Raw genomic sequence first — 13,833 nt, forward strand, 5'->3', positions numbered from 1 at the left:
CTTGATTTCAAGACTTATAGTACTAACAATTAGGACTGTGTGGTTTTTTGTTTTTTGTTTTTTGTTTTCTGAGAGAGAGAGATACAGCGTGAGTAGGGGAGGGTCAGAGAGAGAGGGAGACACAGAATCTGAAACAGGCTCCAGGCTCTGAGCTAGCTGTCAGCACAGAGCCCGACGTAGGGCTCAAACCTATGAACCGTGAGATCATGACCTGAGCTGAAGTCGGCCGCCCAACTGACTGAGCCACCCAGGCGCCCCGTGTGGTATTTTTTTTAATGTTTATTTTTGAGAGAGAGAGAGAGAAAGAGTGCGAGCCAGGGAGGGGCAGAGAGAGAGGGAGACAGAATCTGAAGCAGGCCCCAGGCTCTGAGCTGTCAGCACAGAGCTCGACGTAGGGCTCCAAATTATGAACTGCGAGATCATGACCTGAGTCAAAGTTGGCTGCTTAACCAACTGAGCCACCCGGGAGCCCTGATATGTGGGTTTTTAAAAAATTTTATGTTTTATATTTTCTTTATCTGGTTTTGGTATTAATACAAACTTGGGGTACCTGGGTGGCTCAGTTGGTTGAGCGTACGACTTCAGCTCAGGTCATGATCTCATGGTTTGTGGGTTCAAGCCCCGTGTCGGGCTCTGTGCAGACAGCTCAGAGGCTGGAGCCTGCTTCCGATTCTGTGTCTCCCTCTCTTTTTGACCCTTGCCTGCTCATGCTGCCTCTCTCTCTCCAAAAAAAACCAAAAAACAAAAAACATTAAAAGAAAAGATAATACAAACTTTATTAAATGATTTGGGAGGTGTTCCTACCTCTGTGTTTTCTGGAATAGATTGTGTACGATCAGGGTTTATTCTTTAGACATTTGGTAGAAGTCTCCAATGAAACTGTTGTGGAAACGGGTCTGGATCACCTGGCAGAAGAACCAAGCAGGGCTGGGAGATCTTGGAAGGCGGGAAGTTTATTTTATACCAGTGGGCTCAGAGGAGATCACTCTCCAGAGGTCTCAGCCTGGAGCATAAGCAGAGGGAACAATTTAACATCCCTCATTAGCACGTGGGACAAGCTGGGTGGGAAGAAGAACCCGGAAGGAGGGTCTTCTGTCAGGGATAGGAATTTTCCCTATCTATCCTGTCAGCCATCTTATAACAGATTTTTCCCTACCAAAACCATTTGGCCCTAAATATTTCTTTTTTGAGAGTTTTAAATGATGGGATCAGTTTCTTTAGTAGTTATGGCTATTCAAACAATCCACTTCACGATGGGTGAGTCCTGGTGGGTTTCCTTGTCCCTCCTGCTAAGTACAACCAAAACCACTGGACGTTGTATGTGAAACAAACATGGGGAGACTCCGAAAAGTGCAGAGTGGATGGCCATCTGGCGAGGGACCTCGGGACCCAAGAAGCAAATCCTTGATGAGTTCCCTGAGTTTTCTATTTGCCTTGTAATCAAGCAAGTATAGTCTAAATTTACTTAATTCCTTTTCCTTTTTCTTTCCTTCCCTCCCTCCCTCCCTCCCTCCCTTTCTTGTCTATTATTTTGTTTCCCGGAAATGTATGTCTTTGTGTTTAGTTTCCTTACATTTGAGAAACATCTTGAGGACCAGTCACCATGCCGGGTGTTGACAATTGTAGAACCTGTTCCCACAAACAGTTTACAATATTGTCACAGCAACAGTTACAGCTAGTGTATTAAAGTTTGGGGTACAGTAAGATCAACAGATCGGGAGGGGTTCTGGCCGAACCGGCCTCACGTGACCATGACCTGTGGCCACATATCCACAGCGTCTTTGCTGCACGGCAGTGCCCGTATCCGACAGTCTGGACACCTATTGCCATTATCCTGTCTTAAGAAGAATCAGAATAATTTAACAGGGTCACGGTCTTAAGAAGTTTGGATTTTCTAAGCTTTGAAAGGTTAGAAACATCTAACTCATGGTTAGAGTTTTCAGAACAAAGCTTGAATTAATGATTCTGTCCGATGGGGCTCATGGTGTCTTGGCACGTGGGTGTGTTGAATATTTGAAGTTGAAGAGATTTAAGAAATGACAGGCTGTGGACGGGTTCTCTGACCTCCTATCCCCCTGAAGCCTGCAGAAGACCCTCAGGTGAGTGGTGCGCCCTGAGGAGGGACGCTGAGAAGAATCTGAATGAACAGACCTTGATTTTGTCCTGGTTTACTACACCAACCTCCCACCCTCGTCCTGTCCTGTGGCCCCACGACTGTCCACTCTTCACCAAACCTCACACACAAACACTTGGGCTTAACAATTTCCGTGGGTCTTCACCTCCTTACGCAGGCTCCCGTGTCATGTAGAGCTTCCAGAAACTCCATCTGTCTGCTTTTCTCCTGCTCATCTGTGGCATCTGTCTTTGGCCGCTTTCTTTTCAGGAAATTTCATCTTCCCATACGCTTTCTTATGGTAGCTGTCTTGGATTTTTCATTGTGAGCTAAGTTATGTGAAATTAAATTAATGGCAACTTATGATTCCCCAAATGGGAGGCAGCCTAGGGACCTGGCTCCCTTGTTTCTCTGCTGAAGGCTCCAATTCCAGCGAGAATTGGGTTTGTTTGGTCTCCCAGAGCGGAAGTCTCAGCGGTGCTGCACTCTGGAATCTCCTGGGAAGTGAAAAACAAAACAAAACTTGTTGATTTCCCAGTCCTAGCCCACAAATTCTGATTGCTGGTAATTGGCCTGGGCTCCCCCTGGAGCACCCTGCCGCTGGGATGGGGAGGTGCCCTGGGGGGGGTGTTTGCCCCCCATGCAGTGTTCTGGGGCAGGTGTGCTGGGCGTTGCTCCTCCCCGTGGTCAGGAGATATTATTGGGAACAAAATTGTCTCGCACCCCAGAAAACCTCCATAAGGTCGGAGAGAAAGAAAACAGTTTTGTGGGGTGCCTGGGTGGCTCAGTTGCTTTAGCGTCGGACTCTTGGTTTTGGCTCAGGTCGTGATCTCCCGGTGGGATCTGAGTGCAGCTTCCTTCTGCCTTCGAGGTGAGGTGCTTTCAGTGGCCTGTCTGTGTGGTCATCGCATTGGGGTTAGTGCTTATTTGACAACAATACTCTTTTCTATTTTTTAATGTTTATGTATTAATTTTGAGACAGAAAGAGAGCGAGCGAGCAAGTGCACTCAAGCAGGGGAGCAGCAGAGAGAGAGAGAGAATCCCAAGCAGGCTCCACGCTGTCAGCACAGAGCCCGATGTTGGGCTGTAACTCACAAACCCTAAGATCATGACCTGAGCCAAGATCGAGTCAGACGCTTAACCGACTGAGTCCCCCAGGTGCCCCCTGATTCACATGTTTTATGAAATGATTACAATAGGTTCAGCAAGTCCATCTTCCCATATACACTCACTACCTTCCAAATAAATATATTTCTGGTACAAACGCATCTTGTTGGCACTATCACTGGCACCAGCTATTTTTTAAAATGCTATTTGATTATTTTATTGTAAGGAAGTAATTTCATTACAACTACGTGCCGATCTCTTTGCCATAAAGTTTATCCTTTTACATCTTTGGTATATTTTATAAAAGCAGACTTTATTTTAGAGCAGTTGTGGGTTCACAACAAAATGGGGAGTAAGGTACAGAGATTTCCACAAGCCCCTCGCCCAGGCAGCTTCCCCGCCATCAACATCCCCACCGGATGGGGCTGCGGCTATTGTCTTCTCTGCACCCAATAATATTCCATTCTCTGGAATGCAGGCTATATTCTCTAAACACGAGCTTCTTCCAAAATTTCCTTACAAACTACCCCTTACATTAAAATGGATGAGCAGGCAAGTGTCTTGCAGGGAGAAAGGGACATTTCTCCCAGGAGCACTAAACAGTAGTGCTAGCTGATGTGGGAAACAAAGGCAAGAGGAAAAAAATAAATTTCAAGTCCTTGGGACAGGCCGTAACCTTCCTCCAGGAGCTCAGCTGCCTGGATGGTGACGCTTTGCCGAGGCCGAAAGGCAACCTCAGCCTGACATTATCCTGACCTCCCGGAGCCTGCAAGCCCACTTCAACATATAAAAATTCCTTTGGAAAGTTCTTTTATCTTTGCCTCCAGGCTACATGTAGGCAGTTGTCCTCCAAGCGTGGGGCAGTCTGATGTAAATCCGATCTCGTGACTGAGTTTTTACAAAACAGTAACCAATGACCTTTTCCTAACAAAAGCGGGCCCCTCAAGGTCCTGGAAACCTGCCTTCCAAAATTCCTTAGAGACTTACACTGTCCCTAACCCCCTCCCAACCTGAGGGCGTATAATTAGTTCCCCTCACAATCCCAGTGCAGCTTTCTGCCCACGGTCCTGTCCCCGTGCTTTAATAAAACCGCATTTTTGCACTGAAGAGATCTCAATAATTCTTTCTTTACCATTCGCTATGAACCCCAACATTTCCATATCATTATTTACTACCTTTTTTGTTCTATTTCTCAAGGTGTTCAGAGCCCCAATGAATAGAAGGTATGTAATTTACGGGGTGCCCCTCGGAGATGCCATTCAGTGATCTCCTGATATTCTTAGCCTAAACAGCAACTGTCTGTAGTGTTTCATTTAAAATGAAATAAGTCCTACCGGAAGTTTTTCTAAGTTCTTTTCTTGCTCCTCACCCTTTCTTCTATATTATGTTTGTGCAGTATTTTCTTCACCCTCGGCTTTCTGTCTGGGACTGAATGAAGTTTTCTTGCTTCTTTCAGCAAGATCGAACTTTCCTTTTATTTTTACTTTTAATGTTTATTTATTTTTGAGAGAGAGAGTGCGAGCAGGGGAGGAGCAGAGAGAGAGGGAGACACAGAATCCCAAGCAGGCTCCAGGCTCTGAGATGTCAGCACAGAGCCCTACACGGGGCTCAAACCCACAATCCACGAGATCATGACCTGAGCCAAAGTGAGACGCTTAAGGGACCGAGCTACCCAGGTGCCCCGAGACTGAAATTTCCTTATCCGAATATAGTCCTTTAAAGGAATACACTCACCCCAAAATTCACAGGGTTCCTGTGTCTGCAGATTATTGCTGAACTCTTTTTCTGGCTAAGGAATTAAAAAGCTGGCGTTTATGGGGAGCTTACTACGTACTGGGTGACATGCTAACTACTTCATATTGCTAACTCATTTTGTTTTTACAAACACCCTTAGGAGGTGAGGACGATTATTACCTCTTGTCTGGACAATGAGCGAACTGAGGCCTGGAGAGAGTAAGGAGCTTGTCCACAGCTCGTCAGCTGGGAGGGACAGAGCTGGACTTTTAAACGCTGCTGTGCTAGTGTCATACACACCGTCACCACGACTGTCCGCCAACAGGGGTTATTAAGGGCTGTAGGGAATCAGAACTCACCACCCTAAAACAGGCCACTTTGGCACAAGGATTGTTTTGAGCTGAAGACAAGTGAGAAACAGCAGAGGCCAAAGCGGGCTCCCCGCCCTTCCCCTCCCTCCCCCCCACTCCCCTGCCTGCGTCAAAGCTGGAGGTAAATCCGCATTCGCGAAGGTGTCTCCTGAGACATCCGGGGGAGCTTCTACATGACAAAGCTGCGCCGTGGGAGCGGAGACACCTGTCCCCGAGCCCCGTCCCCTCCCCACAGGTGGGCTGCCGTCAGGACGACGCGCAAGCCCCGCGGCGACCGCCCTTCGAGCGCCCGCCCAGCAGGGAGCCCACCGCGGACCGCGAAGGCAGCGCTCCTGCCCCGCCGAGCTAAGGCTTAGCTCCCAGTGGGGCCGGGCCCCCTCGTCGTCGTCGGGGGGCCCGGGATGCGGGAGGGCCGCGGCAGGGAGGAGGCGGCACGGCCGGCGGGCGGGCAGCTCGTGGCGTCACAAAGTGGGGCCTCCTTGCACATCAGAGAGCAGGAAACGTTTATTCAGTCACCAAACCAAACTTCTGTTGCTGAGCATGGGGCGTCGGCGGGGCCCCAGGCGCTGGCAGCCGACCGGGCCGAACACCGTAGCAAGAGGCTTCGTCCCGCGGTCAGGAAGGAGGAGGGGGTCCGAGAGGGAGGGGGTCCGCTCCAGGCTTCCTCCTCCCTCCCTTCCCGCACCTGCTCCTCCAGCGCCCTGCCCCCCTCCCAGGCGCGGGGTTCCGCCAGCGCGGACTCCAGACCCGGCTCAGAGCGGGTGCCCAGTGAATGCTGGAGGACAAGAGACACGTCCCAGCGCGCAGGCCGCCGGGCGGGACCCCTGGGGACGGGGCGCGCGTCCCGGGGCTCAGGCCGCGCGGCGGGACCCGTGGGGACGGGACCCGGTGGGACCGAGCGCATGTCCGGCAGGTGGAACCGAGAACGAGCGTGTGCGTCCCCCTGGCCCCCACTCCTCGCTCCTTGCACCTCTCGGGCTGGCTGCCCCCTGGAGCAGGTTTCGGGGCGCTCCGGGGTAACTGCGGCCGCAAGCCCTTGCCGTCTCACATCTCGGGGCCGAGATGGAGGGAACACGCGGGTCTCCGCCTGCCCCGCGTCCGAAACCTCGCGCACGCGGGGTCTGCAGGTTTCAATCTGCGGCTTCGCGGAGACTCGCGGTGCCGCACTTGACAGGCTCCTCGCTCCGCCCCCGACGAGCCAGGACCATCTCAGCAAAGAATCCTGCCGAGTCCGCTTAGCCCGGATTCCCGCGCGCTGAGAGCGGACCCTCACCCCGCCCGACGTCAGGCCACCCCCCGCCTGCGGCGGGCATCCTGTCGGGCCGGTTTCGCCGGAACCCCCACCTGGCTGGCGCCGGTAGATGGTCCCCCCCCCGCGTGGCCCAGACCCCCCCCGCCCCCGCCCGCGTCCCTGCCGCACCCCTGCCGAGCCCTGCCCTCTGCCCTACAGTCTTCGATAAATAGTTCCTCACCGTCTGATCAAATGCCACTTTCCTTGAGCTTGTTGGGGAAGGAAACAAAAGTCGCCTAATTGTTTCTTCTTGTTTCGTTCCTAGGAGTGACCCGTCTGTGCTAGGCAGGAAGGAGGGCTTCACCCCAAATTCCTTCCTCCTTTGGTGCAGGCCGAGCGGCGCTCAGGAGACCCGCAGTGGTCGGCAGGGAAGAATTCGCTTCTTTCTGAGAGCTGAGTGGGAATGCGTGTCTGTCCATTGGCCCCTGGTGTCGTGGGCACGTCCACACAGCTCGCCCCGGGCTCCTCCACCTCGGCCTCCTTGCTTGGTTAAGACTGGAGTGTGCTCGGGGCGCCTGGGTGGCTTAGTCGGTTAAGCGTCCGACTTTCGCTTAGGTCATGATCTCACGGTTCGTGGGTTCGAGCCCCGCGTCGGGCTCTGTGCTGACTGCCAGCTCGGAGCCTGGAGCCTGTTTCAGTCTGTGACTCCCTCTCTCTCTGACCCTCCCCTGCTCGCGCTGTCTCTCTCTCTCCTAGAAATAAATAAAACATTAAAAAAAAAAAAAAAAGACTGGAGTGTGCTCAGCTGCTTCCCTTTAGTTAGTTAGTTAGTTAGTTAGTTGTACAAAATCTTCTGCAAAGAGACAGCGGAGGAGGAAATCAGAGCTAGATTGATTGGTGAACAAAACACAAATCCAGTAGGAATATCTCGCTGTCACTTGTACAATTCGCCATCAGGACTATCACTCCTTTAAGGAGATAAATCAGTTTAGTAGCCAGGCTCTACTTGGGAGGCTGAAGCACACACTGGACTTTGTTTTCACCTCTGCAAAGTACACAGACGGCCCCTGGACCAACCGGAGCATCATATTCCTAGGCACCCTGTGCAGGGAACGTGTGATCTCTACAGCTAGAATATTCTGGATACCAAGTAAGATATATACAGGAAAGGGGAATCTATAATGCAGTGTAACCGAGCCAGCATGCGTACACTCCTTGGTGAGTCACAGATGGAAAGTACACCAGGTGAGCCTTCGCACCGGGAACTTTATTTGCAGCAAATGAGGAGCTCGTGGAAAATAGCTCCTAAAGCCGTGACTCCAGAGCAAGGGTGGATGGGTTCCTTTTGTTTAGGGTTAGGATATATTTAGGTAGGGGAGCCTGGTCGCTGAACGCAGAAGCTGGCATAAGGTCACGCCTGAGTCTTAAAGAAACACGCCTATACATGTAAATGAGTCTAGTGCTTTTCCCGCGGGTGGAGACTTTCAGGTTACAATGAGGTAAAGAGAACTGTCGGTCACTCATGGGTCACTGAAGGGCCCTTCTGCGCAGACAGCAGGTGGGGACCCTGCTCACAGCTCACAATGGTCTGGGTGGTCTGGGCAGGTGCTAGTGCTTGCAGATGGTTTCAGTTTCCATGCAGCGCTATGCCCCTTGGGTCCCCTGCGGTAAGGGATCAGCTGGGCAGAAGAGTTTAAGGGAAAATGAGGGATGCAGGTGGGTGGGGCCAGGCCGGTGAGCAGAGGCCAGGTCCTGGGGTCTAGGCGGAGAAACCACCACAGTTCATATTATGGCTTTAAAAGTTCTCTGTTAAACCAAATGGAAAATGTACAAAATTGTAAACTAACATTTTAGATCTTTCTAGAGTGTGATTTCTTCTTGACCTGGAGCTTTGAAGCAAGGGCCCAGGAGCGCTGGGGTGGCTCAGTGGGTTAAGTGTCTGACTCTCAATTTCAGCTCGGGTCATTAATTCACCATTTGTGACCTCAAGTCCTGCATTGGGATCTGCACTGACAGTGCAGAGACTGCTTGGGATTCTCTCTCTCTCTGCCCCTCTCTGACTTGTGCTGTGTCTCATCTTAAAATAAATAAACTTAGAAAAAGAAAAAGCAGGGGCCCAGCTGTCAAGGAAAATTAAGAGAGAAGGGACAAGCTGGTGTATGGGGTGGGGGCAGGGAGGTGTCAGTGACCTTAAAACCACAGCCTTTATTCACTGAGGAAACGGAACTATAAATACCAGGTCGGTTAAAAACCCAACAAAACAAAACACACTTGTTAAAAAGAAAACCGCAGGCCCAGAATGGAGTCACTATATCAAGGGCCCCTCAGCACACCGAGACTTACTATCTAACCTGGCTGCACTTCCCAGCCTCCAGAAGTGTCACCTTCAACCAGTGGCCATGTTCCACCAGCCAGCACTAGAAGTCCGCTGAGAGACCCCTTCTGCTCCCCTAGAAGGGGGGCCCTGCCCAATGCATTCTTCGATAATCATTTCCTTTCTTCCACTCCCTCCCCGCCTTGTTGAAAACCTTTTCTCTTCTGCAGCCCTGCAGAGCTCCCCTCCACTTGCTGGGGGGAGTGTTGTGGATCCATGAATTTCCATAAAGCCAATTTGATCTTTTAAATTACTCAGCTGAATTTGTTGTTATTTAACACAGACAAGCATCTAGATTTTATTTCCCCCCTAGGTGATAGCGAATGTATTTAGGGGGGAAATACCAGGATTATTCTAGATATTAGAGCTTGCTGAAGGGTAGCAGAATACATCACCCCAAAAGATGCCTTTTTGACACAAGAAAGATTTTGAGAAACAGCAGAGGCAGGAGGAGCTGGGAGTCCCCTTTGCAGGGGACATTTGCCTTTTGTAAAGGAAATCGCCACTGTCCAGCCCTCTCTCTGTACCAGGGAGAGGATGAGTCCAAACCGCAGCAGAGTCTTTTGGGGGGAAGGCACTGACTTCAAGCCCTGTTTGCCTGCCCACATGTGTTGGGTCCCCCACAACTGGCCTCCCCGCCCAGCGTCTTCTTTGATGGTATTTTACGAGGTGGCGTGGCCATCTGGGGAGCTGGGTCCCTCTCGTGTGTACCTGAGGTTCACATATGAATAAACCTGGTTTAATCTGTCTTTAGTTACAGGGGAGGGTCTCAGCCAGGAACTCAGAGGGTAAAGGAAAATTATTCTTCCTCCTCGACACCATTGAGCATCGATGTAAGTTCACAGATGAGTCGGTAAGTAAGCGATAAACGTTAGCTTTCCAGGCTAAGAGTTTCTGATGGCAGAAAGGAAAGAGGAGGGTTGGCCGCTTGAATTGTTCTGTCCCGCATGCCTGTGGGGTCTGTAGTTGTAACGCTCTTTTCAGCGGGGATGGCTAAGGATTCTTTTGTCTCCTGTGTCCAAGGAATAAGCCATCCTTTCGACCACCAGGAGCAAAGGCACACCTTCCTCTGCTCTTCACCCTGTGTGGCGCGTGGCCCTCGCCTCCCCAGACAGCTGAGGCAGTCTGCCGCTGGCCAGAGGGAGCAGGGGGATTCGCACCTGCTCCCTGGCTCTCATGCCCACAAGCTGACTTCCCAAGGGGCTGAAGAACAGCAAGCCACTTGCGGGGGGTGGGGGGGGGCTTGGTTTTATTACCTCTAGTGCTGGGGCGTCACACACACACCTTCCCCTTCGAGAACCCTGATGAAGGGGTCTCTGGGGTTCACGTCCCCTCGGGGAAGCCTTGTTTTCCTTTGTTAGGTCTTCAGGGTAGCAAGGCCCCCCGGTGGTGCTGTGTGCTCGGTTTTCACTAGGGCCGCTTGGCAAAGCTCTCTGCCAGGAGCTGCCCGGAACACGCGTGCTCACCTCCGGTAACAGGAGTGCACTGTCCGGGGTTGGTTTGGCTGCGTATAAACTCTAACGAGAGTGTCCCCGATCACAAGGACTTATGTGAAAGGGGGTGCGGCTGGCGGTTGGGGCCAGGACAGCTATTGGTCTGCAGCAGGGTTGTGCACCGGCTTCCCCAGGTGTCAAACCGAGTAACTTCCACCTCCTCTCCTGAGCTGCCACCAGCAGCAAGACGACCAGCACCCGGGAACTCCTCAGAGGCCCGTTCTTTGTAGAGAACTACTTCTATAAATAAAGACTGGGTGGAGGTGGGGTGTGGCTATGATTTGGGGAACCAGAGACGTTAGAAAGTTTCTCACATACTTGGGGAGACTACGATTCTTCACAAAATTAAACCTGGTGAGATGGGGACTTGGTGTTCAGTGGAGACAGTTTCAGTTCTGCGAGATGAAAGTGTTCTGTGGGTGAACGGCAGGGGCGGCCGCACAGCTGTGTGGACACACTTAGCACCTGAAAATGGTTACGACGGTATTATGCTGCCTGTATTTTACTGAGAATAAAAAACTAAAACTAAGGCAATATTTCATTTCTCATAATGTGTGTTGGTTTTTTTTAAATGTTACTTTTTTTTTAAAAATGTTTATTTTTGAGAGACAGAGAGAACGCGAACAGGGGAGGGGCAGAGAGAGAGGGAGACACAGAATCCGAAGCAGCTCCAGGTTCTGAGCTGTCAGCACAGAGCCCGATGTGGGGCTCAAACTCACAAGCAGTGAGATCACGACCTGAGCAGAAGTCTGAAGCTTAACCAACTGAGCCACCCAGGTGCCCCCTTCTCATATTGCCTTAGTTTTAGTTTTTTATTCACAGTAAAATACAGGTAGCATAATACCGTCGTAACCATTTTCAGGTGCTAAGTGTGTCCACACAGCTGTGCGGCCGCCCCTGCCGTTCACCCACAGAACACTTTCATCTCGCAGAACTGAAACTGTCTCCACTGAACACCAAGTCCCCATCTCACCAGGTTTAATTTTGTGAAGAATCGTAGTCTCCCCAAGTATGTGAGAAACTTTCTAATGTCTCTGTGGTTCCCCAAGTCATAGCCACACCCCACCTCCACCCAGTCTTTATTTATAGAAGTAGTTCTCGTGTAAACTGTAGGTTCTCTTTGTGTGCAGGCTGGCCTGTGGAAGTCTGTCCCAGAAAGGCTCAGTGGCTGGTGGAATTTTGCACTGTTGCTTCGGATAGAGGTCATGTCCCCCAGGCATCTGTCCAGGGAACTTTGAGCTCAGGCGGCCCACCAGGCCGCCATCCCACCAGCACGTGTCACATTAGGGTGTGTGGGCAGGGAGCCTGGGTGAAGAGGGCACAGGGACCGCTCAGGACAGGAGTCATTGGTCTGCCGTTCTTTCTAACCACAAACATGGTTTTCTGCAGTGTTAAGGGGCCACAGGTAATTTAAATCCCTGTCTGATGGACACTTAGGGAGTCTCCAGTTTTTATGATGATGAAGCATCCACTTACACCTGAGCACTTCTATGTGCTCCCTTTTTAGAGATGTCATTGCTGTCACAAAGTACACATCCACCTTAAATTTTTTATGTTTATTTTGAAAGAGAAAACACAAGTGGCGTAGGGGCAGAGAGAGAGAGAGAGAGAGAGAGAGAGAGAGAGAGAGAATCCCAAGCAGGATCCCAGACGTGGGGCTTGAACTCAACAAACCGTGAGATCATGACCTGAGTCAAAATCAAGAGTCAGACACCAACTGAACCATCCAGGCATCCCTAAAGATTTTATTTTTATTTTTAAGCAAACTCTATTCCCACCCCGGGGCTTGAACCTGACAACCATGAGATTGATCAAGCATCTTGCGCTCCACCGACTGAGCCAGCCAGGAAACCGCCCCCCCCCCCATGCTTTTATGTTCTTTTCAGCTTCTATGTTTCATATCCTAATTATAAGCACTTTGTCTTAGTCCATCCAGCCTGCTCTAACAAAATGCCACCATTGTGGCAGGTGGGATTGGGGGCCTTATGAACGACAGACTTTATTCCTCACAGCTGTGGGGGCTGGAAGTCCAAGACCAAGGCGGCAGCAGATTGGGTGTCAAGAGAGCCCACTTCTAGTTCCTAGGGGGCTGTCTTCTCAATGTGTCCTCAAACATGGCTCATGGGGCAGGGGGCTCTCTGGGGTCCCTTTCATAAAGGCACTAATCCCATTTCTGGGGCTTCAGCCTCTCGACCACTTCCCAAAGGCCCCACCTCCAAATGCCATCACACTGAGTTGGGTTTCAGTGTACGAATTTAGGGGGGCACACAGTCTACAGCGGTACTTCCCCACCCAAGGATCATAAAAATAGCCTCCGGTGGCTTCTTCAAGGACTTTTCTAATTTTATTTTTTACCTGTAGATCCTTAATACCAAAATTTTTGAGAGCATGTGATTCTTGAATGGAGATGATGCCTGTTTCTCTGTGTACACAGACAGCTGTCTCAACACCATTCTTTCTCTCCGTTTCTAGACCTTGACCTTTGTCATGTAAAACCTAGGCATGGAGACTGCACAAACAGACCGCGCTCCTCCTCCGGCGGGTTTCGACCCCAGCCCAAGCCTCTCCGTCAGTGGTTCACAAGCTCCCCGTTCTGTCTAAAAGCCGCGCGCTTGGTCCCTTGTCCGAGTGTCCGGTCTCCGAGGGGCTCCCGTCCCTTTCTCTCCTGCGATGCCATCGCTCGGCCGGCTGTGCGGAGGGCCCAGAAGGTCGCACACCCCCGCGAGGTTGTGGGGGGGTCCCCCTCCGTCACGCCCGCCCCTCAGCCTGACTGCTGTCCCCGAACGACCGGCCTTGCAGGCTGCCCGGAGCTCCCCCCGCCCCGGGGTGGAGACGCGGGGACACCCGGTGCGCGCCAGCCCCTCTGTCACCCGGGACACGCACAGGCTTCACCGCGGTGAGTTCACGCTGGACTTTCCGATTTGAACTCGGACACGTTTTTCTGCACATTCAGTGAAATCCTAGACGCCCAGGCAAGGTTGTAATTGTACCTACATGCGTTACCCCCCGTGGCGGCTCCCACAACCTGCTGGAAGGTGTAGAAAACACCGCACAGAAAGCACGTCACTAAAAAACGCAACCTCGGTCCTTTACGTCCTTGACTGTACGGAAACCATTTTTTCAAAGTCTTGCTTGCTGTGCGCCAGCCTCGCGGGGGGCCGGCTCTCCCCGCCCGGGGCTCGCGGGGGGACTCGTGGAGAGGGGCACGCGGCCGGGCACGCGGAGGAGCTCACGGAGGGGCTCGTGGAGGGGCACGCGGCCGGGCACGCGGAGGGGCTCGCGGAGGGGCACGCGGCCGGGCACGCGGGGCGGGCACGCGGAGGGGCACGCGGGGGGACTCGTGGGGGGGCACGCGGGGGGGGTCGCGCAGGGGCTCACGGAAGAGCACGCGGCCGGGCTCGCGGAGGGGC

General features: G+C 52.0%; 1 protein-coding gene and 1 long non-coding RNA gene across 2 annotated transcripts; one reads left to right on the forward strand and one right to left on the reverse strand.

Moving 5' to 3' along the window:
• Positions 1 to 1,507: 1,507 nt before the first annotated feature.
• LOC120237962 lies at positions 1,508 to 6,884 on the reverse strand. Its single transcript, XR_005530092.1, has 2 exons — positions 6,798 to 6,884; positions 1,508 to 2,610 (listed from the first exon to the last, which is right to left on the reverse strand). It is a non-coding gene; the product is annotated as an uncharacterized LOC120237962 (long non-coding RNA).
• LOC120237961 lies at positions 5,445 to 6,973 on the forward strand. The gene is made up of 2 exons (XM_039241513.1): positions 5,445 to 6,682; positions 6,882 to 6,973. The coding sequence occupies exon 1, from the start codon at positions 5,727 to 5,729 to the stop codon at positions 6,582 to 6,584; it is 858 nt and encodes a 285-aa protein (XP_039097444.1). The 5' UTR covers positions 5,445 to 5,726; the 3' UTR covers positions 6,585 to 6,682; positions 6,882 to 6,973.
• The last annotated feature ends 6,860 nt before the right edge of the window (positions 6,974 to 13,833 follow it).

This window comes from Hyaena hyaena, unplaced genomic scaffold (assembly GCF_003009895.1).
Source record: "Hyaena hyaena isolate Hyena2069 unplaced genomic scaffold, ASM300989v1 scaffold_194, whole genome shotgun sequence".
In the NCBI taxonomy this organism is placed as follows: domain Eukaryota; kingdom Metazoa; phylum Chordata; class Mammalia; order Carnivora; family Hyaenidae; genus Hyaena; species Hyaena hyaena.